This window comes from Perna viridis, chromosome 3 (genome assembly GCF_037379345.1).
Source record: "Perna viridis isolate PV_CMFRI_1.1 ecotype Kerala chromosome 3, ASM3737934v1, whole genome shotgun sequence".
NCBI lineage: Eukaryota > Metazoa > Mollusca > Bivalvia > Mytilida > Mytilidae > Perna > Perna viridis.
Genome location: NC_142447.1, coordinates 37,077,944 through 37,105,315, shown reverse-complemented (window position 1 = coordinate 37,105,315; position 27,372 = coordinate 37,077,944). Strand labels below are relative to the sequence as shown.

Below are 27,372 nucleotides of genomic sequence, written 5' to 3'. Positions count from 1 at the left end.
ATCAAAAGCTTTTGTCAGAGAATGATGCCAAAACAAACTGTTGGAGCAGGACATTATACGACACCTGTTGTGCCAGCGTTTAATCCAGTTTAACTATTTACAAAATGTACTTGAATCAACTAAACAACACCAATTGTCATGTAAATTTTCACTTGATGTGACTCACATTTCAAAATGAAATTGTTACTTGTTTACATTTGTTGTTATTGACTTATTTAATTGTTTATTAAATTCACACACGTTTTTTTCAGCTATTGATAAAAAACAACTGAAAACGGGTTTGAGGAAGTGCAACAAATGTGTTAAAATACATCTACTAAATATAACACATATTTTAGAGGGTGATACGTCAGTAAAGTCTACTTTCGTAATCAATATAATACAACGTATATTGAAACACAGTCAGAAAATTTATCACTCTCGACTAGTGTCTTGGGTGATATATTTACCTCGTGTGTTATTTCGGCGTATCTCCTACTACAAGCAATATGTATATAATATCACACAGAAATAATCATGCTTCTAGATAAAAAACAAGTAAACCCCAAACTGTTTTGAATAACATGGCGTGAATGAAATAAAGCCAATATTGATTATCATCGAAGACGTGCAAAACAAAATAAGATGAAAAGCTGTGATATTCAAAGGTTATTTCGAAAGAGCATATTCAAATGCTTGTGAAAAAACTTTTATTTACATGTATTTTATGTTGTACTGCAAATATAGGTACGTATTAATTTGTGTCAGTTTATTCAAAGGTTTCATTCAAGTCTTGATTAAACATTGTATATATTTCCATTTGAATCAAAATTAAAATGTAACACTCTCAGTCCTTGTTTGTTTGTTGGGGTTTAACGTCCGAGCAGCAATATTTCAGCTATATTCAGACAATGAACATGAAATGGATGATAAAATGAACATGAAATGATAAAAAAAAGGATGGGTCACAAGGACAACAGAGTCGACAAATTTTGATTGCCACTAGAAAAAGGGAGGGGTGGGTAAGGTCGGGCAATTTAGCCTCCTGTGGCGGAGCGCAAAGGTTCCTACTCCTATCGAATACCACAGCAGGGTTCTTTAACGTGCGAGGAACGTGGCATCTTTCCCAACACGGTGCACCACTATGGTTTGCGGTCAGGTTTTCCGTATTATAGCCTGACAACCCCAGCATGTAACATGCCAGGGGTACCCCATTCCACCACCTGGGGCACACATCCCAGTTGCTCTGTGGGCAGAGCGCCTAGCCCCCGGCTAGGTTTCTGAGCACTATTTAGTCGCCTTATACGACAAGCTTAGCGCTGCTGCAGGCCTATTCTTTTGACACCCGGACCTGCACGGGGCCTGCATAGGCAGTTAAATGGTAGCATACCTGTATATCATGACAAAAAATACTGCCTAATCTGATACCCACTGAGATTGTCATATCGGAAACGTTTAAAATATCGGTAAAATAGTACCGAAGCATCAGCAGTGGGATGATTCGAATACGTCAAAACATAAACATGGCCAAAACGTGTACATGTGAAATAGAGACGATCTACAAACACAATGTCGAGAAACAAGTAAAAAACAAAAGCACTAGCAATATGAAATCCCACAAAAAAACGGGAGTGACATCAGGTGATAAGGAAGGGTCAGCAAGTCCTGCTCCGTCAGCGGCACCCGCCATATTGCAAATGAGTAAAATTTGCCAACAATAATAAGGGCGAAATAATTCATCATTTTTAACTATGCATCATGTTGTATACCCAGTAGATAACTTGGAAATGGCAGACAAATATTCGAAATTGACCAAATTAGATAAATGTAACGAAAAATCACCATCAAACATACGCCATTATCAATAATTTTTTAAAGCGTCGGAATTTGATCTTGAACTAGATATCACAAAGCATTAAATCCTATGATAAAAATTTACTTGGTTTCAAAAGAAATAATATCTCTCTGAACACGATAGCACGCGTTTCCAAATAATAGATAAAAGGAGTTTAATCGAAAATATTAATATTTATTTTAGCCGGACCGGCATATAAATATTCGTGTACCAATAGGACATACTTTAATAACATTTTATTTAACTACTATAACAACCGAATACATCATTCAGTAAATAACAATACAAACAGAATACAAAATACAAAAATACTATCATATATTTTGCAAATTTCGATGTTGTATACGTGTTTCAAGGAGTAACCTTTCGATGTTGTACACGAGTTTCAAGGAGTAACCTTTCGATGTTGTACACGAGTTTCAAGGAGTAACCTTTCGATGTTGTACACGGGTTTCAAGGAGTAACTTTTCAGCAGCAGCATAACAATCCAATATATAGAAAGATCTTAATTCAAAAACAAATTGTATACAAGAAGTACTCAAAACCAAAACTGTCGAATAAGGAAGCCGAGCCCACCAAAGAGAGGGTCTACCATGTGCAATACCAAGAATGAAGACTAGGTGTTTTAGGTATTACTCCGAATATAATCAGATATAACGCGGAATAAATCTGACCACTGGGTTAGTGAATATCCTCGGAGACATTTGGTCCGGTAGTGTTTTTTTTTAATCATAGAAATGATTTTTTTTGTTCGTTATCATATCGCAAAATAACAGCATTTAAACAATAATTTCTGCAGTAATTGGTGGCATGTCTTCCTTATTTCATCCAAGAAAATTAAATTCTAACTCGTCATAAAAATGTCAATAATTTAAGATATGAATGTTTTTTTCCTCTTATCAATTCTCTGGTTCATGGACTTTCGTTTGTAAACTATTTTATATTAGGAACAGTGGAAACTCTCAACATCTCTTTGTCATATTCCCTAAGAAAAATAGTTTACCATGAAACCACTGCTGTCATTGATCGTATCACTGGTCGTCATTACAGGCAGTTCATCAAAATGGACACAGAAAAGTAAGTCAATTATTGTTTCAACAGGTTTTACTACATGGGGTATTTTTTTGGATTGTAGGTTACAGACCACCAATTCAACCAATGAGCATTCGGAACGTACGCAAAAATAGTCCTACGCAGAAATTACCCCTGTTCCTCATAGTGCTGTGAAAAAAGTTCTCATCTTATTTAAAAAATTTAAACAGTTTCTGAAAGGAAAAAACATTTCTGTACATTTTATAGGTGCATTTTGCTTCTTGTGATGTGAAGCCTAATCTCCATAATGATTTTTAAATATACCCCTATCTTGTGAAAACACTGGGATTTCCCATGCTATTTATAGACCCTTCACTTCCGGTGACCAGTACTGCACTGCAAGTCTGCTAACCCCACATGCCATTCTGAGGATTGTGAGCTGACATATGTAGAATCATGCTGATATATAGTCATCTGCAGGTTAAAGTTAAGGTAAAATCCAGAGAAGCCATTGAATATTGTGAAATTAGCATAGAAGCCTATGGGAAGTGGAATTAGTGGTTTTTAGCCTTAAGCTGAAGCCATGGCAAAATGAAAAGTTTCTTGAAATAGCTTTAAACTACTTGAAGATCTTGTTAACTTTGCCATGAGAGGAATACACTACAAAAATCCTTCAAAATATGCATTTTTTTAAGTTATAGGTCCAAATTATGGAAAATTGGTCTTTTTGGCTGATTTTTATGTCCTATCTTGTAAAAAGTGTAAAAAATTTAGTAAAAATATCAAATATTAAACTTTGAGGGCTATATTTACCTAAATATGGTAGTAATAAGCACTAGAAATCAAGTTTTGTGTAGATTTGAGCAAAAATTAGGTTAGAAATGAGGAAAAACTCACTTTCATTACTGCGGTTAAGGCCATATAAGCATTCCCCTATGGCAACATGGAAAATCCATTATTGAGCACTTTTTTTTCTTTAGGTGCCCTTTACTGGTCATGTTTTAATGTGAAAACACTGTATTTACAAATTTAAAGCCAAATATATCACCTTTTGTGAAAATTTAAAGATTTAGGATTTTTGACATGTGATCAAGAAAAAGGGGGAGGCAAGTCAGAAATAAATTTTTAAAAATAGACCAATTTCTCAGAAAATGATTACTTTTAAAACTATTTCTTCATTAATATTGTTAAAAACAAGTTGTGATTGATATTTTTTATTTGAAAAGTCAGAAAAAGTTCTTTGCAAATATTTAATGCATTTCAGTATGGTAGAATATTTTCACTTTTTTGCTCGCACAACTTGGTTACCCTATATTTAAAAATCAAATATTTAAAAAAGTGCTTGTCACATTTCACTGAAACTTTGCAAATGCATTCAGTATGTGTGTAGGAAGATACCTGTATAGTTATTTATTTTTTCTAAGACAAAAAGTGACTCTTTAGGTTACAGACCACCAATTCAACCAATGAGCATTCGGAACGTACGCAAAAATAGTCCTACGCAGAAATTACCCCTGTTCCTCATAGTGCTGTGAAAAAAGTTCTCATCTTATTTAAAAAATTTAAACAGTTTCTGAAAGGAAAAAACATTTCTGTACATTTTATAGGTGCATTTTGCTTCTTGTGATGTGAAGCCTAATCTCCATAATGATTTTTAAATATACCCCTATCTTGTGAAAACACTGGGATTTCCCATGCTATTTATAGACCCTTCACTTCCGGTGACCAGTACTGCACTGCAAGTCTGCTAACCCCACATGCCATTCTGAGGATTGTGAGCTGACATATGTAGAATCATGCTGATATATAGTCATCTGCAGGTTAAAGTTAAGGTAAAATCCAGAGAAGCCATTGAATATTGTGAAATTAGCATAGAAGCCTATGGGAAGTGGAATTAGTGGTTTTTAGCCTTAAGCTGAAGCCATGGCAAAATGAAAAGTTTCTTGAAATAGCTTTAAACTACTTGAAGATCTTGTTAACTTTGCCATGAGAGGAATACACTACAAAAATCCTTCAAAATATGCATTTTTTTAAGTTATAGGTCCAAATTATGGAAAATTGGTCTTTTTGGCTGATTTTTATGTCCTATCTTGTAAAAAGTGTAAAAAATTTAGTAAAAATATCAAATATTAAACTTTGAGGGCTATATTTACCTAAATATGGTAGTAATAAGCACTAGAAATCAAGTTTTGTGTAGATTTGAGCAAAAATTAGGTTAGAAATGAGGAAAAACTCACTTTCATTACTGCGGTTAAGGCCATATAAGCATTCCCCTATGGCAACATGGAAAATCCATTATTGAGCACTTTTTTTGCTTTAGGTGCCCTTTACTGGTCATGTTTTAATGTGAAAACACTGTATTTACAAATTTAAAGCCAAATATATCACCTTTTGTGAAAATTTAAAGATTTAGGATTTTTGACATGTGATCAAGAAAAAGGGGGAGGCAAGTCAGAAATAAATTTTTAAAAATAGACCAATTTCTCAGAAAATGATTACTTTTAAAACTATTTCTTCATTAATATTGTTAAAAACAAGTTGTGATTGATATTTTTTATTTGAAAAGTCAGAAAAAGTTCTTTGCAAATATTTAATGCATTTCAGTATGGTAGAATATTTTCACTTTTTTGCTCGCACAACTTGGTTACCCTATATTTAAAAATCAAATATTTAAAAAAGTGCTTGTCACATTTCACTGAAACTTTGCAAATGCATTCAGTATGTGTGTAGGAAGATACCTGTATAGTTATTTATTTTTTCTAAGACAAAAAGTGACTCTTTAGGTTACAGACCACCAATTCAACCAATGAGCATTCGGAACGTACGCAAAAATAGTCCTACGCAGAAATTACCCCTGTTCCTCATAGTGCTGTGAAAAAAGTTCTCATCTTATTTAAAAAATTTAAACAGTTTCTGAAAGGAAAAACATTTCTGTACATTTTATAGGTGCATTTTGCTTCTTGTGATGTGAAGCCTAATCTCCATAATGATTTTTAAATATACCCCTATCTTGTGAAAACACTGGGATTTCCCATGCTATTTATAGACCCTTCACTTCCGGTGACCAGTACTGCACTGCAAGTCTGCTAACCCCACATGCCATTCTGAGGATTGTGAGCTGACATATGTAGAATCATGCTGATATATAGTCATCTGCAGGTTAAAGTTAAGGTAAAATCCAGAGAAGCCATTGAATATTGTGAAATTAGCATAGAAGCCTATGGGAAGTGGAATTAGTGGTTTTTAGCCTTAAGCTGAAGCCATGGCAAAATGAAAAGTTTCTTGAAATAGCTTTAAACTACTTGAAGATCTTGTTAACTTTGCCATGAGAGGAATACACTACAAAAATCCTTCAAAATATGCATTTTTTTAAGTTATAGGTCCAAATTATGGAAAATTGGTCTTTTTGGCTGATTTTTATGTCCTATCTTGTAAAAAGTGTAAAAAATTTAGTAAAAATATCAAATATTAAACTTTGAGGGCTATATTTACCTAAATATGGTAGTAATAAGCACTAGAAATCAAGTTTTGTGTAGATTTGAGCAAAAATTAGGTTAGAAATGAGGAAAAACTCACTTTCATTACTGCGGTTAAGGCCATATAAGCATTCCCCTATGGCAACATGGAAAATCCATTATTGAGCACTTTTTTTGCTTTAGGTGCCCTTTACTGGTCATGTTTTAATGTGAAAACACTGTATTTACAAATTTAAAGCCAAATATATCACCTTTTGTGAAAATTTAAAGATTTAGGATTTTTGACATGTGATCAAGAAAAAGGGGGAGGCAAGTCAGAAATAAATTTTTAAAAATAGACCAATTTCTCAGAAAATGATTACTTTTAAAACTATTTCTTCATTAATATTGTTAAAAACAAGTTGTGATTGATATTTTTTATTTGAAAAGTCAGAAAAAGTTCTTTGCAAATATTTAATGCATTTCAGTATGGTAGAATATTTTCACTTTTTTGCTCGCACAACTTGGTTACCCTATATTTAAAAATCAAATATTTAAAAAAGTGCTTGTCACATTTCACTGAAACTTTGCAAATGCATTCAGTATGTGTGTAGGAAGATACCTGTATAGTTATTTATTTTTTCTAAGACAAAAAGTGACTCTTTAGGTTACAGACCACCAATTCAACCAATGAGCATTCGGAACGTACGCAAAAATAGTCCTACGCAGAAATTACCCCTGTTCCTCATAGTGCTGTGAAAAAAGTTCTCATCTTATTTAAAAAATTTAAACAGTTTCTGAAAGGAAAAACATTTCTGTACATTTTATAGGTGCATTTTGCTTCTTGTGATGTGAAGCCTAATCTCCATAATGATTTTTAAATATACCCCTATCTTGTGAAAACACTGGGATTTCCCATGCTATTTATAGACCCTTCACTTCCGGTGACCAGTACTGCACTGCAAGTCTGCTAACCCCACATGCCATTCTGAGGATTGTGAGCTGACATATGTAGAATCATGCTGATATATAGTCATCTGCAGGTTAAAGTTAAGGTAAAATCCAGAGAAGCCATTGAATATTGTGAAATTAGCATAGAAGCCTATGGGAAGTGGAATTAGTGGTTTTTAGCCTTAAGCTGAAGCCATGGCAAAATGAAAAGTTTCTTGAAATAGCTTTAAACTACTTGAAGATCTTGTTAACTTTGCCATGAGAGGAATACACTACAAAAATCCTTCAAAATATGCATTTTTTTAAGTTATAGGTCCAAATTATGGAAAATTGGTCTTTTTGGCTGATTTTTATGTCCTATCTTGTAAAAAGTGTAAAAAATTTAGTAAAAATATCAAATATTAAACTTTGAGGGCTATATTTACCTAAATATGGTAGTAATAAGCACTAGAAATCAAGTTTTGTGTAGATTTGAGCAAAAATTAGGTTAGAAATGAGGAAAAACTCACTTTCATTACTGCGGTTAAGGCCATATAAGCATTCCCCTATGGCAACATGGAAAATCCATTATTGAGCACTTTTTTTGCTTTAGGTGCCCTTTACTGGTCATGTTTTAATGTGAAAACACTGTATTTACAAATTTAAAGCCAAATATATCACCTTTTGTGAAAATTTAAAGATTTAGGATTTTTGACATGTGATCAAGAAAAAGGGGGAGGCAAGTCAGAAATAAATTTTTAAAAATAGACCAATTTCTCAGAAAATGATTACTTTTAAAACTATTTCTTCATTAATATTGTTAAAAACAAGTTGTGATTGATATTTTTTATTTGAAAAGTCAGAAAAAGTTCTTTGCAAATATTTAATGCATTTCAGTATGGTAGAATATTTTCACTTTTTTGCTCGCACAACTTGGTTACCCTATATTTAAAAATCAAATATTTAAAAAAGTGCTTGTCACATTTCACTGAAACTTTGCAAATGCATTCAGTATGTGTGTAGGAAGATACCTGTATAGTTATTTATTTTTTCTAAGACAAAAAGTGACTCTTTAGGTTACAGACCACCAATTCAACCAATGAGCATTCGGAACGTACGCAAAAATAGTCCTACGCAGAAATTACCCCTGTTCCTCATAGTGCTGTGAAAAAAGTTCTCATCTTATTTAAAAAATTTAAACAGTTTCTGAAAGGAAAAACATTTCTGTACATTTTATAGGTGCATTTTGCTTCTTGTGATGTGAAGCCTAATCTCCATAATGATTTTTAAATATACCCCTATCTTGTGAAAACACTGGGATTTCCCATGCTATTTATAGACCCTTCACTTCCGGTGACCAGTACTGCACTGCAAGTCTGCTAACCCCACATGCCATTCTGAGGATTGTGAGCTGACATATGTAGAATCATGCTGATATATAGTCATCTGCAGGTTAAAGTTAAGGTAAAATCCAGAGAAGCCATTGAATATTGTGAAATTAGCATAGAAGCCTATGGGAAGTGGAATTAGTGGTTTTTAGCCTTAAGCTGAAGCCATGGCAAAATGAAAAGTTTCTTGAAATAGCTTTAAACTACTTGAAGATCTTGTTAACTTTGCCATGAGAGGAATACACTACAAAAATCCTTCAAAATATGCATTTTTTTAAGTTATAGGTCCAAATTATGGAAAATTGGTCTTTTTGGCTGATTTTTATGTCCTATCTTGTAAAAAGTGTAAAAAATTTAGTAAAAATATCAAATATTAAACTTTGAGGGCTATATTTACCTAAATATGGTAGTAATAAGCACTAGAAATCAAGTTTTGTGTAGATTTGAGCAAAAATTAGGTTAGAAATGAGGAAAAACTCACTTTCATTACTGCGGTTAAGGCCATATAAGCATTCCCCTATGGCAACATGGAAAATCCATTATTGAGCACTTTTTTTGCTTTAGGTGCCCTTTACTGGTCATGTTTTAATGTGAAAACACTGTATTTACAAATTTAAAGCCAAATATATCACCTTTTGTGAAAATTTAAAGATTTAGGATTTTTGACATGTGATCAAGAAAAAGGGGGAGGCAAGTCAGAAATAAATTTTTAAAAATAGACCAATTTCTCAGAAAATGATTACTTTTAAAACTATTTCTTCATTAATATTGTTAAAAACAAGTTGTGATTGATATTTTTTATTTGAAAAGTCAGAAAAAGTTCTTTGCAAATATTTAATGCATTTCAGTATGGTAGAATATTTTCACTTTTTTGCTCGCACAACTTGGTTACCCTATATTTAAAAATCAAATATTTAAAAAAGTGCTTGTCACATTTCACTGAAACTTTGCAAATGCATTCAGTATGTGTGTAGGAAGATACCTGTATAGTTATTTATTTTTTCTAAGACAAAAAGTGACTCTTTAGGTTACAGACCACCAATTCAACCAATGAGCATTCGGAACGTACGCAAAAATAGTCCTACGCAGAAATTACCCCTGTTCCTCATAGTGCTGTGAAAAAAGTTCTCATCTTATTTAAAAAATTTAAACAGTTTCTGAAAGGAAAAACATTTCTGTACATTTTATAGGTGCATTTTGCTTCTTGTGATGTGAAGCCTAATCTCCATAATGATTTTTAAATATACCCCTATCTTGTGAAAACACTGGGATTTCCCATGCTATTTATAGACCCTTCACTTCCGGTGACCAGTACTGCACTGCAAGTCTGCTAACCCCACATGCCATTCTGAGGATTGTGAGCTGACATATGTAGAATCATGCTGATATATAGTCATCTGCAGGTTAAAGTTAAGGTAAAATCCAGAGAAGCCATTGAATATTGTGAAATTAGCATAGAAGCCTATGGGAAGTGGAATTAGTGGTTTTTAGCCTTAAGCTGAAGCCATGGCAAAATGAAAAGTTTCTTGAAATAGCTTTAAACTACTTGAAGATCTTGTTAACTTTGCCATGAGAGGAATACACTACAAAAATCCTTCAAAATATGCATTTTTTTAAGTTATAGGTCCAAATTATGGAAAATTGGTCTTTTTGGCTGATTTTTATGTCCTATCTTGTAAAAAGTGTAAAAAATTTAGTAAAAATATCAAATATTAAACTTTGAGGGCTATATTTACCTAAATATGGTAGTAATAAGCACTAGAAATCAAGTTTTGTGTAGATTTGAGCAAAAATTAGGTTAGAAATGAGGAAAAACTCACTTTCATTACTGCGGTTAAGGCCATATAAGCATTCCCCTATGGCAACATGGAAAATCCATTATTGAGCACTTTTTTTGCTTTAGGTGCCCTTTACTGGTCATGTTTTAATGTGAAAACACTGTATTTACAAATTTAAAGCCAAATATATCACCTTTTGTGAAAATTTAAAGATTTAGGATTTTTGACATGTGATCAAGAAAAAGGGGGAGGCAAGTCAGAAATAAATTTTTAAAAATAGACCAATTTCTCAGAAAATGATTACTTTTAAAACTATTTCTTCATTAATATTGTTAAAAACAAGTTGTGATTGATATTTTTTATTTGAAAAGTCAGAAAAAGTTCTTTGCAAATATTTAATGCATTTCAGTATGGTAGAATATTTTCACTTTTTTGCTCGCACAACTTGGTTACCCTATATTTAAAAATCAAATATTTAAAAAAGTGCTTGTCACATTTCACTGAAACTTTGCAAATGCATTCAGTATGTGTGTAGGAAGATACCTGTATAGTTATTTATTTTTTCTAAGACAAAAAGTGACTCTTTAGGTTACAGACCACCAATTCAACCAATGAGCATTCGGAACGTACGCAAAAATAGTCCTACGCAGAAATTACCCCTGTTCCTCATAGTGCTGTGAAAAAAGTTCTCATCTTATTTAAAAAATTTAAACAGTTTCTGAAAGGAAAAACATTTCTGTACATTTTATAGGTGCATTTTGCTTCTTGTGATGTGAAGCCTAATCTCCATAATGATTTTTAAATATACCCCTATCTTGTGAAAACACTGGGATTTCCCATGCTATTTATAGACCCTTCACTTCCGGTGACCAGTACTGCACTGCAAGTCTGCTAACCCCACATGCCATTCTGAGGATTGTGAGCTGACATATGTAGAATCATGCTGATATATAGTCATCTGCAGGTTAAAGTTAAGGTAAAATCCAGAGAAGCCATTGAATATTGTGAAATTAGCATAGAAGCCTATGGGAAGTGGAATTAGTGGTTTTTAGCCTTAAGCTGAAGCCATGGCAAAATGAAAAGTTTCTTGAAATAGCTTTAAACTACTTGAAGATCTTGTTAACTTTGCCATGAGAGGAATACACTACAAAAATCCTTCAAAATATGCATTTTTTTAAGTTATAGGTCCAAATTATGGAAAATTGGTCTTTTTGGCTGATTTTTATGTCCTATCTTGTAAAAAGTGTAAAAAATTTAGTAAAAATATCAAATATTAAACTTTGAGGGCTATATTTACCTAAATATGGTAGTAATAAGCACTAGAAATCAAGTTTTGTGTAGATTTGAGCAAAAATTAGGTTAGAAATGAGGAAAAACTCACTTTCATTACTGCGGTTAAGGCCATATAAGCATTCCCCTATGGCAACATGGAAAATCCATTATTGAGCACTTTTTTTGCTTTAGGTGCCCTTTACTGGTCATGTTTTAATGTGAAAACACTGTATTTACAAATTTAAAGCCAAATATATCACCTTTTGTGAAAATTTAAAGATTTAGGATTTTTGACATGTGATCAAGAAAAAGGGGGAGGCAAGTCAGAAATAAATTTTTAAAAATAGACCAATTTCTCAGAAAATGATTACTTTTAAAACTATTTCTTCATTAATATTGTTAAAAACAAGTTGTGATTGATATTTTTTATTTGAAAAGTCAGAAAAAGTTCTTTGCAAATATTTAATGCATTTCAGTATGGTAGAATATTTTCACTTTTTTGCTCGCACAACTTGGTTACCCTATATTTAAAAATCAAATATTTAAAAAAGTGCTTGTCACATTTCACTGAAACTTTGCAAATGCATTCAGTATGTGTGTAGGAAGATACCTGTATAGTTATTTATTTTTTCTAAGACAAAAAGTGACTCTTTAGGTTACAGACCACCAATTCAACCAATGAGCATTCGGAACGTACGCAAAAATAGTCCTACGCAGAAATTACCCCTGTTCCTCATAGTGCTGTGAAAAAAGTTCTCATCTTATTTAAAAAATTTAAACAGTTTCTGAAAGGAAAAACATTTCTGTACATTTTATAGGTGCATTTTGCTTCTTGTGATGTGAAGCCTAATCTCCATAATGATTTTTAAATATACCCCTATCTTGTGAAAACACTGGGATTTCCCATGCTATTTATAGACCCTTCACTTCCGGTGACCAGTACTGCACTGCAAGTCTGCTAACCCCACATGCCATTCTGAGGATTGTGAGCTGACATATGTAGAATCATGCTGATATATAGTCATCTGCAGGTTAAAGTTAAGGTAAAATCCAGAGAAGCCATTGAATATTGTGAAATTAGCATAGAAGCCTATGGGAAGTGGAATTAGTGGTTTTTAGCCTTAAGCTGAAGCCATGGCAAAATGAAAAGTTTCTTGAAATAGCTTTAAACTACTTGAAGATCTTGTTAACTTTGCCATGAGAGGAATACACTACAAAAATCCTTCAAAATATGCATTTTTTTAAGTTATAGGTCCAAATTATGGAAAATTGGTCTTTTTGGCTGATTTTTATGTCCTATCTTGTAAAAAGTGTAAAAAATTTAGTAAAAATATCAAATATTAAACTTTGAGGGCTATATTTACCTAAATATGGTAGTAATAAGCACTAGAAATCAAGTTTTGTGTAGATTTGAGCAAAAATTAGGTTAGAAATGAGGAAAAACTCACTTTCATTACTGCGGTTAAGGCCATATAAGCATTCCCCTATGGCAACATGGAAAATCCATTATTGAGCACTTTTTTTGCTTTAGGTGCCCTTTACTGGTCATGTTTTAATGTGAAAACACTGTATTTACAAATTTAAAGCCAAATATATCACCTTTTGTGAAAATTTAAAGATTTAGGATTTTTGACATGTGATCAAGAAAAAGGGGGAGGCAAGTCAGAAATAAATTTTTAAAAATAGACCAATTTCTCAGAAAATGATTACTTTTAAAACTATTTCTTCATTAATATTGTTAAAAACAAGTTGTGATTGATATTTTTTATTTGAAAAGTCAGAAAAAGTTCTTTGCAAATATTTAATGCATTTCAGTATGGTAGAATATTTTCACTTTTTTGCTCGCACAACTTGGTTACCCTATATTTAAAAATCAAATATTTAAAAAAGTGCTTGTCACATTTCACTGAAACTTTGCAAATGCATTCAGTATGTGTGTAGGAAGATACCTGTATAGTTATTTATTTTTTCTAAGACAAAAAGTGACTCTTTAGGTTACAGACCACCAATTCAACCAATGAGCATTCGGAACGTACGCAAAAATAGTCCTACGCAGAAATTACCCCTGTTCCTCATAGTGCTGTGAAAAAAGTTCTCATCTTATTTAAAAAATTTAAACAGTTTCTGAAAGGAAAAACATTTCTGTACATTTTATAGGTGCATTTTGCTTCTTGTGATGTGAAGCCTAATCTCCATAATGATTTTTAAATATACCCCTATCTTGTGAAAACACTGGGATTTCCCATGCTATTTATAGACCCTTCACTTCCGGTGACCAGTACTGCACTGCAAGTCTGCTAACCCCACATGCCATTCTGAGGATTGTGAGCTGACATATGTAGAATCATGCTGATATATAGTCATCTGCAGGTTAAAGTTAAGGTAAAATCCAGAGAAGCCATTGAATATTGTGAAATTAGCATAGAAGCCTATGGGAAGTGGAATTAGTGGTTTTTAGCCTTAAGCTGAAGCCATGGCAAAATGAAAAGTTTCTTGAAATAGCTTTAAACTACTTGAAGATCTTGTTAACTTTGCCATGAGAGGAATACACTACAAAAATCCTTCAAAATATGCATTTTTTTAAGTTATAGGTCCAAATTATGGAAAATTGGTCTTTTTGGCTGATTTTTATGTCCTATCTTGTAAAAAGTGTAAAAAATTTAGTAAAAATATCAAATATTAAACTTTGAGGGCTATATTTACCTAAATATGGTAGTAATAAGCACTAGAAATCAAGTTTTGTGTAGATTTGAGCAAAAATTAGGTTAGAAATGAGGAAAAACTCACTTTCATTACTGCGGTTAAGGCCATATAAGCATTCCCCTATGGCAACATGGAAAATCCATTATTGAGCACTTTTTTTGCTTTAGGTGCCCTTTACTGGTCATGTTTTAATGTGAAAACACTGTATTTACAAATTTAAAGCCAAATATATCACCTTTTGTGAAAATTTAAAGATTTAGGATTTTTGACATGTGATCAAGAAAAAGGGGGAGGCAAGTCAGAAATAAATTTTTAAAAATAGACCAATTTCTCAGAAAATGATTACTTTTAAAACTATTTCTTCATTAATATTGTTAAAAACAAGTTGTGATTGATATTTTTTATTTGAAAAGTCAGAAAAAGTTCTTTGCAAATATTTAATGCATTTCAGTATGGTAGAATATTTTCACTTTTTTGCTCGCACAACTTGGTTACCCTATATTTAAAAATCAAATATTTAAAAAAGTGCTTGTCACATTTCACTGAAACTTTGCAAATGCATTCAGTATGTGTGTAGGAAGATACCTGTATAGTTATTTATTTTTTCTAAGACAAAAAGTGACTCTTTAGGTTACAGACCACCAATTCAACCAATGAGCATTCGGAACGTACGCAAAAATAGTCCTACGCAGAAATTACCCCTGTTCCTCATAGTGCTGTGAAAAAAGTTCTCATCTTATTTAAAAAATTTAAACAGTTTCTGAAAGGAAAAACATTTCTGTACATTTTATAGGTGCATTTTGCTTCTTGTGATGTGAAGCCTAATCTCCATAATGATTTTTAAATATACCCCTATCTTGTGAAAACACTGGGATTTCCCATGCTATTTATAGACCCTTCACTTCCGGTGACCAGTACTGCACTGCAAGTCTGCTAACCCCACATGCCATTCTGAGGATTGTGAGCTGACATATGTAGAATCATGCTGATATATAGTCATCTGCAGGTTAAAGTTAAGGTAAAATCCAGAGAAGCCATTGAATATTGTGAAATTAGCATAGAAGCCTATGGGAAGTGGAATTAGTGGTTTTTAGCCTTAAGCTGAAGCCATGGCAAAATGAAAAGTTTCTTGAAATAGCTTTAAACTACTTGAAGATCTTGTTAACTTTGCCATGAGAGGAATACACTACAAAAATCCTTCAAAATATGCATTTTTTTAAGTTATAGGTCCAAATTATGGAAAATTGGTCTTTTTGGCTGATTTTTATGTCCTATCTTGTAAAAAGTGTAAAAAATTTAGTAAAAATATCAAATATTAAACTTTGAGGGCTATATTTACCTAAATATGGTAGTAATAAGCACTAGAAATCAAGTTTTGTGTAGATTTGAGCAAAAATTAGGTTAGAAATGAGGAAAAACTCACTTTCATTACTGCGGTTAAGGCCATATAAGCATTCCCCTATGGCAACATGGAAAATCCATTATTGAGCACTTTTTTTGCTTTAGGTGCCCTTTACTGGTCATGTTTTAATGTGAAAACACTGTATTTACAAATTTAAAGCCAAATATATCACCTTTTGTGAAAATTTAAAGATTTAGGATTTTTGACATGTGATCAAGAAAAAGGGGGAGGCAAGTCAGAAATAAATTTTTAAAAATAGACCAATTTCTCAGAAAATGATTACTTTTAAAACTATTTCTTCATTAATATTGTTAAAAACAAGTTGTGATTGATATTTTTTATTTGAAAAGTCAGAAAAAGTTCTTTGCAAATATTTAATGCATTTCAGTATGGTAGAATATTTTCACTTTTTTGCTCGCACAACTTGGTTACCCTATATTTAAAAATCAAATATTTAAAAAAGTGCTTGTCACATTTCACTGAAACTTTGCAAATGCATTCAGTATGTGTGTAGGAAGATACCTGTATAGTTATTTATTTTTTCTAAGACAAAAAGTGACTCTTTAGGTTACAGACCACCAATTCAACCAATGAGCATTCGGAACGTACGCAAAAATAGTCCTACGCAGAAATTACCCCTGTTCCTCATAGTGCTGTGAAAAAAGTTCTCATCTTATTTAAAAAATTTAAACAGTTTCTGAAAGGAAAAACATTTCTGTACATTTTATAGGTGCATTTTGCTTCTTGTGATGTGAAGCCTAATCTCCATAATGATTTTTAAATATACCCCTATCTTGTGAAAACACTGGGATTTCCCATGCTATTTATAGACCCTTCACTTCCGGTGACCAGTACTGCACTGCAAGTCTGCTAACCCCACATGCCATTCTGAGGATTGTGAGCTGACATATGTAGAATCATGCTGATATATAGTCATCTGCAGGTTAAAGTTAAGGTAAAATCCAGAGAAGCCATTGAATATTGTGAAATTAGCATAGAAGCCTATGGGAAGTGGAATTAGTGGTTTTTAGCCTTAAGCTGAAGCCATGGCAAAATGAAAAGTTTCTTGAAATAGCTTTAAACTACTTGAAGATCTTGTTAACTTTGCCATGAGAGGAATACACTACAAAAATCCTTCAAAATATGCATTTTTTTAAGTTATAGGTCCAAATTATGGAAAATTGGTCTTTTTGGCTGATTTTTATGTCCTATCTTGTAAAAAGTGTAAAAAATTTAGTAAAAATATCAAATATTAAACTTTGAGGGCTATATTTACCTAAATATGGTAGTAATAAGCACTAGAAATCAAGTTTTGTGTAGATTTGAGCAAAAATTAGGTTAGAAATGAGGAAAAACTCACTTTCATTACTGCGGTTAAGGCCATATAAGCATTCCCCTATGGCAACATGGAAAATCCATTATTGAGCACTTTTTTTGCTTTAGGTGCCCTTTACTGGTCATGTTTTAATGTGAAAACACTGTATTTACAAATTTAAAGCCAAATATATCACCTTTTGTGAAAATTTAAAGATTTAGGATTTTTGACATGTGATCAAGAAAAAGGGGGAGGCAAGTCAGAAATAAATTTTTAAAAATAGACCAATTTCTCAGAAAATGATTACTTTTAAAACTATTTCTTCATTAATATTGTTAAAAACAAGTTGTGATTGATATTTTTTATTTGAAAAGTCAGAAAAAGTTCTTTGCAAATATTTAATGCATTTCAGTATGGTAGAATATTTTCACTTTTTTGCTCGCACAACTTGGTTACCCTATATTTAAAAATCAAATATTTAAAAAAGTGCTTGTCACATTTCACTGAAACTTTGCAAATGCATTCAGTATGTGTGTAGGAAGATACCTGTATAGTTATTTATTTTTTCTAAGACAAAAAGTGACTCTTTAGGTTACAGACCACCAATTCAACCAATGAGCATTCGGAACGTACGCAAAAATAGTCCTACGCAGAAATTACCCCTGTTCCTCATAGTGCTGTGAAAAAAGTTCTCATCTTATTTAAAAAATTTAAACAGTTTCTGAAAGGAAAAACATTTCTGTACATTTTATAGGTGCATTTTGCTTCTTGTGATGTGAAGCCTAATCTCCATAATGATTTTTAAATATACCCCTATCTTGTGAAAACACTGGGATTTCCCATGCTATTTATAGACCCTTCACTTCCGGTGACCAGTACTGCACTGCAAGTCTGCTAACCCCACATGCCATTCTGAGGATTGTGAGCTGACATATGTAGAATCATGCTGATATATAGTCATCTGCAGGTTAAAGTTAAGGTAAAATCCAGAGAAGCCATTGAATATTGTGAAATTAGCATAGAAGCCTATGGGAAGTGGAATTAGTGGTTTTTAGCCTTAAGCTGAAGCCATGGCAAAATGAAAAGTTTCTTGAAATAGCTTTAAACTACTTGAAGATCTTGTTAACTTTGCCATGAGAGGAATACACTACAAAAATCCTTCAAAATATGCATTTTTTTAAGTTATAGGTCCAAATTATGGAAAATTGGTCTTTTTGGCTGATTTTTATGTCCTATCTTGTAAAAAGTGTAAAAAATTTAGTAAAAATATCAAATATTAAACTTTGAGGGCTATATTTACCTAAATATGGTAGTAATAAGCACTAGAAATCAAGTTTTGTGTAGATTTGAGCAAAAATTAGGTTAGAAATGAGGAAAAACTCACTTTCATTACTGCGGTTAAGGCCATATAAGCATTCCCCTATGGCAACATGGAAAATCCATTATTGAGCACTTTTTTTGCTTTAGGTGCCCTTTACTGGTCATGTTTTAATGTGAAAACACTGTATTTACAAATTTAAAGCCAAATATATCACCTTTTGTGAAAATTTAAAGATTTAGGATTTTTGACATGTGATCAAGAAAAAGGGGGAGGCAAGTCAGAAATAAATTTTTAAAAATAGACCAATTTCTCAGAAAATGATTACTTTTAAAACTATTTCTTCATTAATATTGTTAAAAACAAGTTGTGATTGATATTTTTTATTTGAAAAGTCAGAAAAAGTTCTTTGCAAATATTTAATGCATTTCAGTATGGTAGAATATTTTCACTTTTTTGCTCGCACAACTTGGTTACCCTATATTTAAAAATCAAATATTTAAAAAAGTGCTTGTCACATTTCACTGAAACTTTGCAAATGCATTCAGTATGTGTGTAGGAAGATACCTGTATAGTTATTTATTTTTTCTAAGACAAAAAGTGACTCTTTAGGTTACAGACCACCAATTCAACCAATGAGCATTCGGAACGTACGCAAAAATAGTCCTACGCAGAAATTACCCCTGTTCCTCATAGTGCTGTGAAAAAAGTTCTCATCTTATTTAAAAAATTTAAACAGTTTCTGAAAGGAAAAACATTTCTGTACATTTTATAGGTGCATTTTGCTTCTTGTGATGTGAAGCCTAATCTCCATAATGATTTTTAAATATACCCCTATCTTGTGAAAACACTGGGATTTCCCATGCTATTTATAGACCCTTCACTTCCGGTGACCAGTACTGCACTGCAAGTCTGCTAACCCCACATGCCATTCTGAGGATTGTGAGCTGACATATGTAGAATCATGCTGATATATAGTCATCTGCAGGTTAAAGTTAAGGTAAAATCCAGAGAAGCCATTGAATATTGTGAAATTAGCATAGAAGCCTATGGGAAGTGGAATTAGTGGTTTTTAGCCTTAAGCTGAAGCCATGGCAAAATGAAAAGTTTCTTGAAATAGCTTTAAACTACTTGAAGATCTTGTTAACTTTGCCATGAGAGGAATACACTACAAAAATCCTTCAAAATATGCATTTTTTTAAGTTATAGGTCCAAATTATGGAAAATTGGTCTTTTTGGCTGATTTTTATGTCCTATCTTGTAAAAAGTGTAAAAAATTTAGTAAAAATATCAAATATTAAACTTTGAGGGCTATATTTACCTAAATATGGTAGTAATAAGCACTAGAAATCAAGTTTTGTGTAGATTTGAGCAAAAATTAGGTTAGAAATGAGGAAAAACTCACTTTCATTACTGCGGTTAAGGCCATATAAGCATTCCCCTATGGCAACATGGAAAATCCATTATTGAGCACTTTTTTTGCTTTAGGTGCCCTTTACTGGTCATGTTTTAATGTGAAAACACTGTATTTACAAATTTAAAGCCAAATATATCACCTTTTGTGAAAATTTAAAGATTTAGGATTTTTGACATGTGATCAAGAAAAAGGGGGAGGCAAGTCAGAAATAAATTTTTAAAAATAGACCAATTTCTCAGAAAATGATTACTTTTAAAACTATTTCTTCATTAATATTGTTAAAAACAAGTTGTGATTGATATTTTTTATTTGAAAAGTCAGAAAAAGTTCTTTGCAAATATTTAATGCATTTCAGTATGGTAGAATATTTTCACTTTTTTGCTCGCACAACTTGGTTACCCTATATTTAAAAATCAAATATTTAAAAAAGTGCTTGTCACATTTCACTGAAACTTTGCAAATGCATTCAGTATGTGTGTAGGAAGATACCTGTATAGTTATTTATTTTTTCTAAGACAAAAAGTGACTCTTTAGGTTACAGACCACCAATTCAACCAATGAGCATTCGGAACGTACGCAAAAATAGTCCTACGCAGAAATTACCCCTGTTCCTCATAGTGCTGTGAAAAAAGTTCTCATCTTATTTAAAAAATTTAAACAGTTTCTGAAAGGAAAAACATTTCTGTACATTTTATAGGTGCATTTTGCTTCTTGTGATGTGAAGCCTAATCTCCATAATGATTTTTAAATATACCCCTATCTTGTGAAAACACTGGGATTTCCCATGCTATTTATAGACCCTTCACTTCCGGTGACCAGTACTGCACTGCAAGTCTGCTAACCCCACATGCCATTCTGAGGATTGTGAGCTGACATATGTAGAATCATGCTGATATATAGTCATCTGCAGGTTAAAGTTAAGGTAAAATCCAGAGAAGCCATTGAATATTGTGAAATTAGCATAGAAGCCTATGGGAAGTGGAATTAGTGGTTTTTAGCCTTAAGCTGAAGCCATGGCAAAATGAAAAGTTTCTTGAAATAGCTTTAAACTACTTGAAGATCTTGTTAACTTTGCCATGAGAGGAATACACTACAAAAATCCTTCAAAATATGCATTTTTTTAAGTTATAGGTCCAAATTATGGAAAATTGGTCTTTTTGGCTGATTTTTATGTCCTATCTTGTAAAAAGTGTAAAAAATTTAGTAAAAATATCAAATATTAAACTTTGAGGGCTATATTTACCTAAATATGGTAGTAATAAGCACTAGAAATCAAGTTTTGTGTAGATTTGAGCAAAAATTAGGTTAGAAATGAGGAAAAACTCACTTTCATTACTGCGGTTAAGGCCATATAAGCATTCCCCTATGGCAACATGGAAAATCCATTATTGAGCACTTTTTTTGCTTTAGGTGCCCTTTACTGGTCATGTTTTAATGTGAAAACACTGTATTTACAAATTTAAAGCCAAATATATCACCTTTTGTGAAAATTTAAAGATTTAGGATTTTTGACATGTGATCAAGAAAAAGGGGGAGGCAAGTCAGAAATAAATTTTTAAAAATAGACCAATTTCTCAGAAAATGATTACTTTTAAAACTATTTCTTCATTAATATTGTTAAAAACAAGTTGTGATTGATATTTTTTATTTGAAAAGTCAGAAAAAGTTCTTTGCAAATATTTAATGCATTTCAGTATGGTAGAATATTTTCACTTTTTTGCTCGCACAACTTGGTTACCCTATATTTAAAAATCAAATATTTAAAAAAGTGCTTGTCACATTTCACTGAAACTTTGCAAATGCATTCAGTATGTGTGTAGGAAGATACCTGTATAGTTATTTATTTTTTCTAAGACAAAAAGTGACTCTTAAGCTGAAGCCATGGCAAAATGAAAAGTTTCTTGAAATAGCTTTAAACTACTTGAAGATCTTGTTAACTTTGCCATGAGAGGAATACACTACAAAAATCCTTCAAAATATGCATTTTTTTAAGTTATAGGTCCAAATTATGGAAAATTGGTCTTTTTGGCTGATTTTTATGTCCTATCTTGTAAAAAGTGTAAAAAATTTAGTAAAAATATCAAATATTAAACTTTGAGGGCTATATTTACCTAAATATGGTAGTAATAAGCACTAGAAATCAAGTTTTGTGTAGATTTGAGCAAAAATTAGGTTAGAAATGAGGAAAAACTCACTTTCATTACTGCGGTTAAGGCCATATAAGCATTCCCCTATGGCAACATGGAAAATCCATTATTGAGCACTTTTTTTGCTTTAGGTGCCCTTTACTGGTCATGTTTTAATGTGAAAACACTGTATTTACAAATTTAAAGCCAAATATATCACCTTTTGTGAAAATTTAAAGATTTAGGATTTTTGACATGTGATCAAGAAAAAGGGGGAGGCAAGTCAGAAATAAATTTTTAAAAATAGACCAATTTCTCAGAAAATGATTACTTTTAAAACTATTTCTTCATTAATATTGTTAAAAACAAGTTGTGATTGATATTTTTTATTTGAAAAGTCAGAAAAAGTTCTTTGCAAATATTTAATGCATTTCAGTATGGTAGAATATTTTCACTTTTTTGCTCGCACAACTTGGTTACCCTATATTTAAAAATCAAATATTTAAAAAAGTGCTTGTCACATTTCACTGAAACTTTGCAAATGCATTCAGTATGTGTGTAGGAAGATACCTGTATAGTTATTTATTTTTTCTAAGACAAAAAGTGACTCTTTAGGTTACAGACCACCAATTCAACCAATGAGCATTCGGAACGTACGCAAAAATAGTCCTACGCAGAAATTACCCCTGTTCCTCATAGTGCTGTGAAAAAAGTTCTCATCTTATTTAAAAAATTTAAACAGTTTCTGAAAGGAAAAACATTTCTGTACATTTTATAGGTGCATTTTGCTTCTTGTGATGTGAAGCCTAATCTCCATAATGATTTTTAAATATACCCCTATCTTGTGAAAACACTGGGATTTCCCATGCTATTTATAGACCCTTCACTTCCGGTGACCAGTACTGCACTGCAAGTCTGCTAACCCCACATGCCATTCTGAGGATTGTGAGCTGACATATGTAGAATCATGCTGATATATAGTCATCTGCAGGTTAAAGTTAAGGTAAAATCCAGAGAAGCCATTGAATATTGTGAAATTAGCATAGAAGCCTATGGGAAGTGGAATTAGTGGTTTTTAGCCTGTAAGCTAACACAAAATGTACAAGAGTAATCAAGGGAACCAAGATTCTAGCGGAAAGAACGTAATGTAATCCAGGGACAAAGACCAGGCATGGAAAACAGACAAACACAACAAAGAACATAAAGCAATTATAATGATACAAAATAACAAAAGTAAATGAGCAACTCGGACTCCACTTAAAACTGGGAGCATGGACCAGGTGCACTGGTATGGTAAGCGTCCTCTGCTTTTCTAGGAACACCCGCCGAGTTGTTTATAAGTAGAAGTCAAGTCCAGGGTAGAAGAAAGTGGAAAGGAAACTATGACACGTTGAACAAATCAGTTTTCGTGCTGCAGATTGATACACCGTAACGACCGACGAGTTCATCATGACGACCATAAAAAGTGTGGTGATGACTTCAGTCTTATAGCAACAGCCCTGTTTCTAACGCAATACAAGAGAGGGAGAAGAACAATTAGTTTGTACCCCATTATTTTTTTATCGCACTGACATGGCCAGTACCTTTAATACTATGAAATAAATATTTGGTCTGGTCTGTTGTCAGTTTTAGTACAACTGCATGGGGCACCAGAGATATTTGTACCATTTTAATACTCTTCAAATCTTCAAAGTATTTTGGGAATACACCCTTATGATGCTATGAACGTCTTCTCACGTGAAATCACAAGATTGGGTTTCTTACTTTCATTTAAAAGCATAGGAAGTGACTATTTATAGAATACAGACTACAATTTCGTATACAAAACCTCTTATAATATGTGGTAGTATATGATCTGGGGGTCCACCATGCACAAGTACCCTTCTCAACTTCATGATAATTATCAGGTACCATTATACCTCCCATTTACAAATTGTCGTTAAAGAATATTCTCGGATTATTGTACCTTACTGTGTCAAGATTTTTGTGACTCAGTTGTTCGAACGTCTAAGGGATATATATATAATTTTTAAACATTGTATAAGTTGTTTCGAGGAAGAAAAAAAAACGTGTATTATTAAAACCAAGGTCTATGTTCACTCTCAAACTGATGTGAGGCTATAATACTTGAAATACCATGTGAATGCTTCTTTTTATATATGATATTTAAATTTTGGATTTGCTAGGTATGTACTCAAACTATCTTAAAGGTACAGCTGTTATGTTTTCATCAAGGTATGTCCTTGTGAATATTCTTCAAAATGACTTAACTACGCAGTAGATATGTCTTCAGTAGAATGTAACAGCGATCAATATTTAGCCTGTACAAGACGAACAAAACATTTTCGGTGAGGTTGTTCAAACATGGGATACTTTATGAAGTTAATTAAAGCTGGTTATACTTTAACAAAACTGTTCTTCTAAAATCATGTACATGTAACAGTACCACTTATGTACTAGATCGTATACCCTAATCAGTGATTATTATTTTTTAATTTTCTTTCAGTCGATTTCTTGTCATGTTCTACCGTATACTATGTCAACAAAGATCACAGTTATGAGATGTCTTGGACTGGGAACAGAATTGTTATGCCTTGTAGGGTACAGTTTCATGGTTACGATCCCGACAGACCACTGGACAAATACAAAGTTTGCATCAAGGCCAAAAAATGGGATTTAAATGGAGCTGACGTAACGCTGCAGTATTTATTGGGAATACTTAGTATAAAGGTATCATAAACTATTATTTTCAATTTCAGAAAGCTAATTTTGAATAAGAAAGTATGGAAGTAACAGGAAACACTAAGAAAACATACGTCTTGTACGAAATAACAACACAATATATGCTTATCATACCGCAAAAAAAAAAAAAAAAAAAAAAAATAAATAAATTAAGGAGAGAAACTTCTTATTTTGACAACTGTTAGTTACGTCATCGATTTCAAAGACTTTGATTGGAGTTAACAAGGAAGTCAAGAATATTTTCAGGCTTAAGTACTTCTAAAATTTTGTGGCGGCCAGGACAGTTATATGCTTATCTTCTTCAGAATTATTCATGGTACACAGATGAACCGACCGTTCAATGGTGCTCTTAAATTCCCCATTCATGTTGTACTAGTTACAATCAAGCAAATATTATGTCACATAGAATAGTCATGCAACAAAGCACAAATATGAAGACAAAATACCAGCATAAATTGATTAGGCCTAAAGTTACCATTTATACCTTACTAACAATATCAGTACTTTTGTTTTAGTTCCTTCTCATTGTCTCTACTTTCAGACTATGGAGGATATGGAACTATTATCGTAGCAGTTGTCGGAGGGGTCGTCATCACAGTATTCGTGACTGTTATAATGTCCATTATCTGTATGCGTCGTCGTCGTGCCCATGCACAGAGGGAACCAACGATGGAATGTTATTCACCAACACCGAACACTACTATCATTTCACAGTCGGGATCACAGCAATTACAGGGAGGTGAGTTAATTGTAAGGATATCTTGAAGGTTTAAAAAAGCACTTAAAAGTTTACATTAGTTTGTGCAACGCATAGTTACGAATTCAAACTCATTGACATTTTTCCGACGAATTCAAGGCAAAAGTTTAGTAAATTAAGCAACTTACCTACATCTTCAGGTTCATTTTGTATCAGTTTTTTTTTATTTCGATTACTTTCGCCAATTCTTAACTTTCTTACATTCATCTCCATATTTTGTTGTTTTTTTTAGGAGCAGTAAACCAAGGGTTTAACACATGTCCGGTGGCTCATCCTCCCTATAATCTTGCAAACAATCAATATAGATAACCTCAACATAATTTCGCGGCACCTAGTAATCCATGCAGTGGAACCCAGCCTTATCATCCAGTTAATCTAGGTCAACAGAAATATTAAACTGACGAAAGGTTTTTGTTCTCAATTCATGGTTAGTTTATAAAATCAAAATTAACAAGTAATACTGTGTTTGCAAGCAAAACACAAAAGTCACAAAAAAAACGGCAAATGGTCGGATTTAGTCAAATTCTGAAGCTGCCATTGAATTTAGAATGCAATCTTTGCCTTAGATATCAATTTTCATTGAAATCCAAGAAAGTTTAAATTTTGCCGATTTCGGCGACCATTTTGAAAAAAAAATGGCGGCTTTAAGATAAAATCTGAAGCCGCCATTGAATTAAGAATGTCAAGTTTACCCTGGACATCAATTTTCATTGAAATCGAATAATGTTGAAATTTTGCCGATTTTGGCGGCCATTTTGAATTTTGTTTACGCCTATGATGTCAGCAAGTCTAGAACAGCGTTCTGAGGTATTTTCATACATTAAATGAGTTCCACTAATTTTATAGAATTTTTTTCTCATTTTGCCGGGTTTTGCTTTGGCGGCCTTTTGAAATCGGCTGCCATTTTGAAATTCCGGAAGTGGCTTGCACACCCCCTGAGCATGCTTGATTTTTGAGTCAAGTTTGGTATGAATCGAATAAACAGTCTCCGAGAAATCGTCAGGACATCTTTACATGCAGAAGAAGAAGTATAATAATAATAATAATGATAAGAAACGGAGCAAAAACAATAAGTCGCAAAACTTCGTTTTGGCGACTTAATAAAAAAGAAAAATATGTTTTAATATACCAATCACGCATGTTGATCATCAAACAATTCTGTTTATCACGGGAATGAGAAGAACAAAATTGTTCATACATCTCTATTTTAAACAACAACAATTGATCAATTACATAAAAAAAATCAACAACAACAAAAAACAAACAAATGTTGAAACAAAAGGATAGTACTTGACTTCCTACAAGTCTTTACAAGTCCTTAAATAAAAATCATGCAATTAGTCAACTCGGTCAACAACGCTACAGACTACATTGAATATTCCACCAAAAGGTATGACAGAGAGATGCAGGTGATGAATATATAAGGTTTTTTTTTTCATTTAGGTCGCGAATCGGATGAGGGTATACCTAAATAGATTCTTGGACAAGTTATATCGAGGTAGAATCGCCGAAATATTCCAATTAAAGTCAAGATTAAAGTATTTTTTATTTTAAGGGTCAAGATAAAATACTGCTACAATAATACAGGTCTCTGACCATGTATTTGGTATGGTATTTCTAAATATAATTTCACCATTTTGTAGCTTAATGTTCGGATGAACCCATGAACATTTCTAAGGGTATGATGGATTATTTTCCGAAGAAGCATTTTTTCACATTAAATATCGTCAAAATTTTAATGAAATAAATATAACATTTGGTTTGACTCCGAATCATTTAAGCTCCATTTTGAAATATATAATACTCGTAGCTGGATTTACTGCGCAATACGTTTTTTTTTTATGGATACTCAGTTACAATACTTCTGGTTGTCTATGACTTTCCTGGTGTTTTTCGATTCATT

The 27,372-nt window shown here is 32.5% G+C and overlaps 1 protein-coding gene across 1 annotated transcript; it reads left to right on the top strand.

Annotated features, from left to right (window-relative positions):
* Nucleotides 1–1,170: 1,170 nt before the first annotated feature.
* Nucleotides 1,171–26,263, top strand: LOC148622107 (uncharacterized). Its single transcript, XM_088571679.1, has 4 exons — nucleotides 1,171–2,911; nucleotides 24,477–24,700; nucleotides 25,254–25,451; nucleotides 25,702–26,263. Exons 1-3 carry the CDS (start codon nucleotides 2,839–2,841, stop codon nucleotides 25,281–25,283), a joined length of 327 nt encoding a protein of 108 aa, XP_088427805.1. The 5' UTR covers nucleotides 1,171–2,838; the 3' UTR covers nucleotides 25,284–25,451; nucleotides 25,702–26,263.
* The last annotated feature ends 1,109 nt before the right edge of the window (nucleotides 26,264–27,372 follow it).

What these genes read in the sequence shown, in the direction of transcription:
- LOC148622107 (XM_088571679.1), top strand. Translation starts at nt 2,839, where the DNA reads ATGAAACCACTGCTGTCATTGATCGTATCACTGGTCGTCATTACAGGC. An exon ending in ATCAAAATGGACACAGAAAA is followed by an intron (nt 2,912 to 24,476) that starts GTAAGTCAATTA and finishes ATTTTCTTTCAG; the next exon opens with TCGATTTCTTGTCATGTTCT. An exon ending in TGGGAATACTTAGTATAAAG is followed by an intron (nt 24,701 to 25,253) that starts GTATCATAAACT and finishes CTCTACTTTCAG; the next exon opens with ACTATGGAGGATATGGAACT.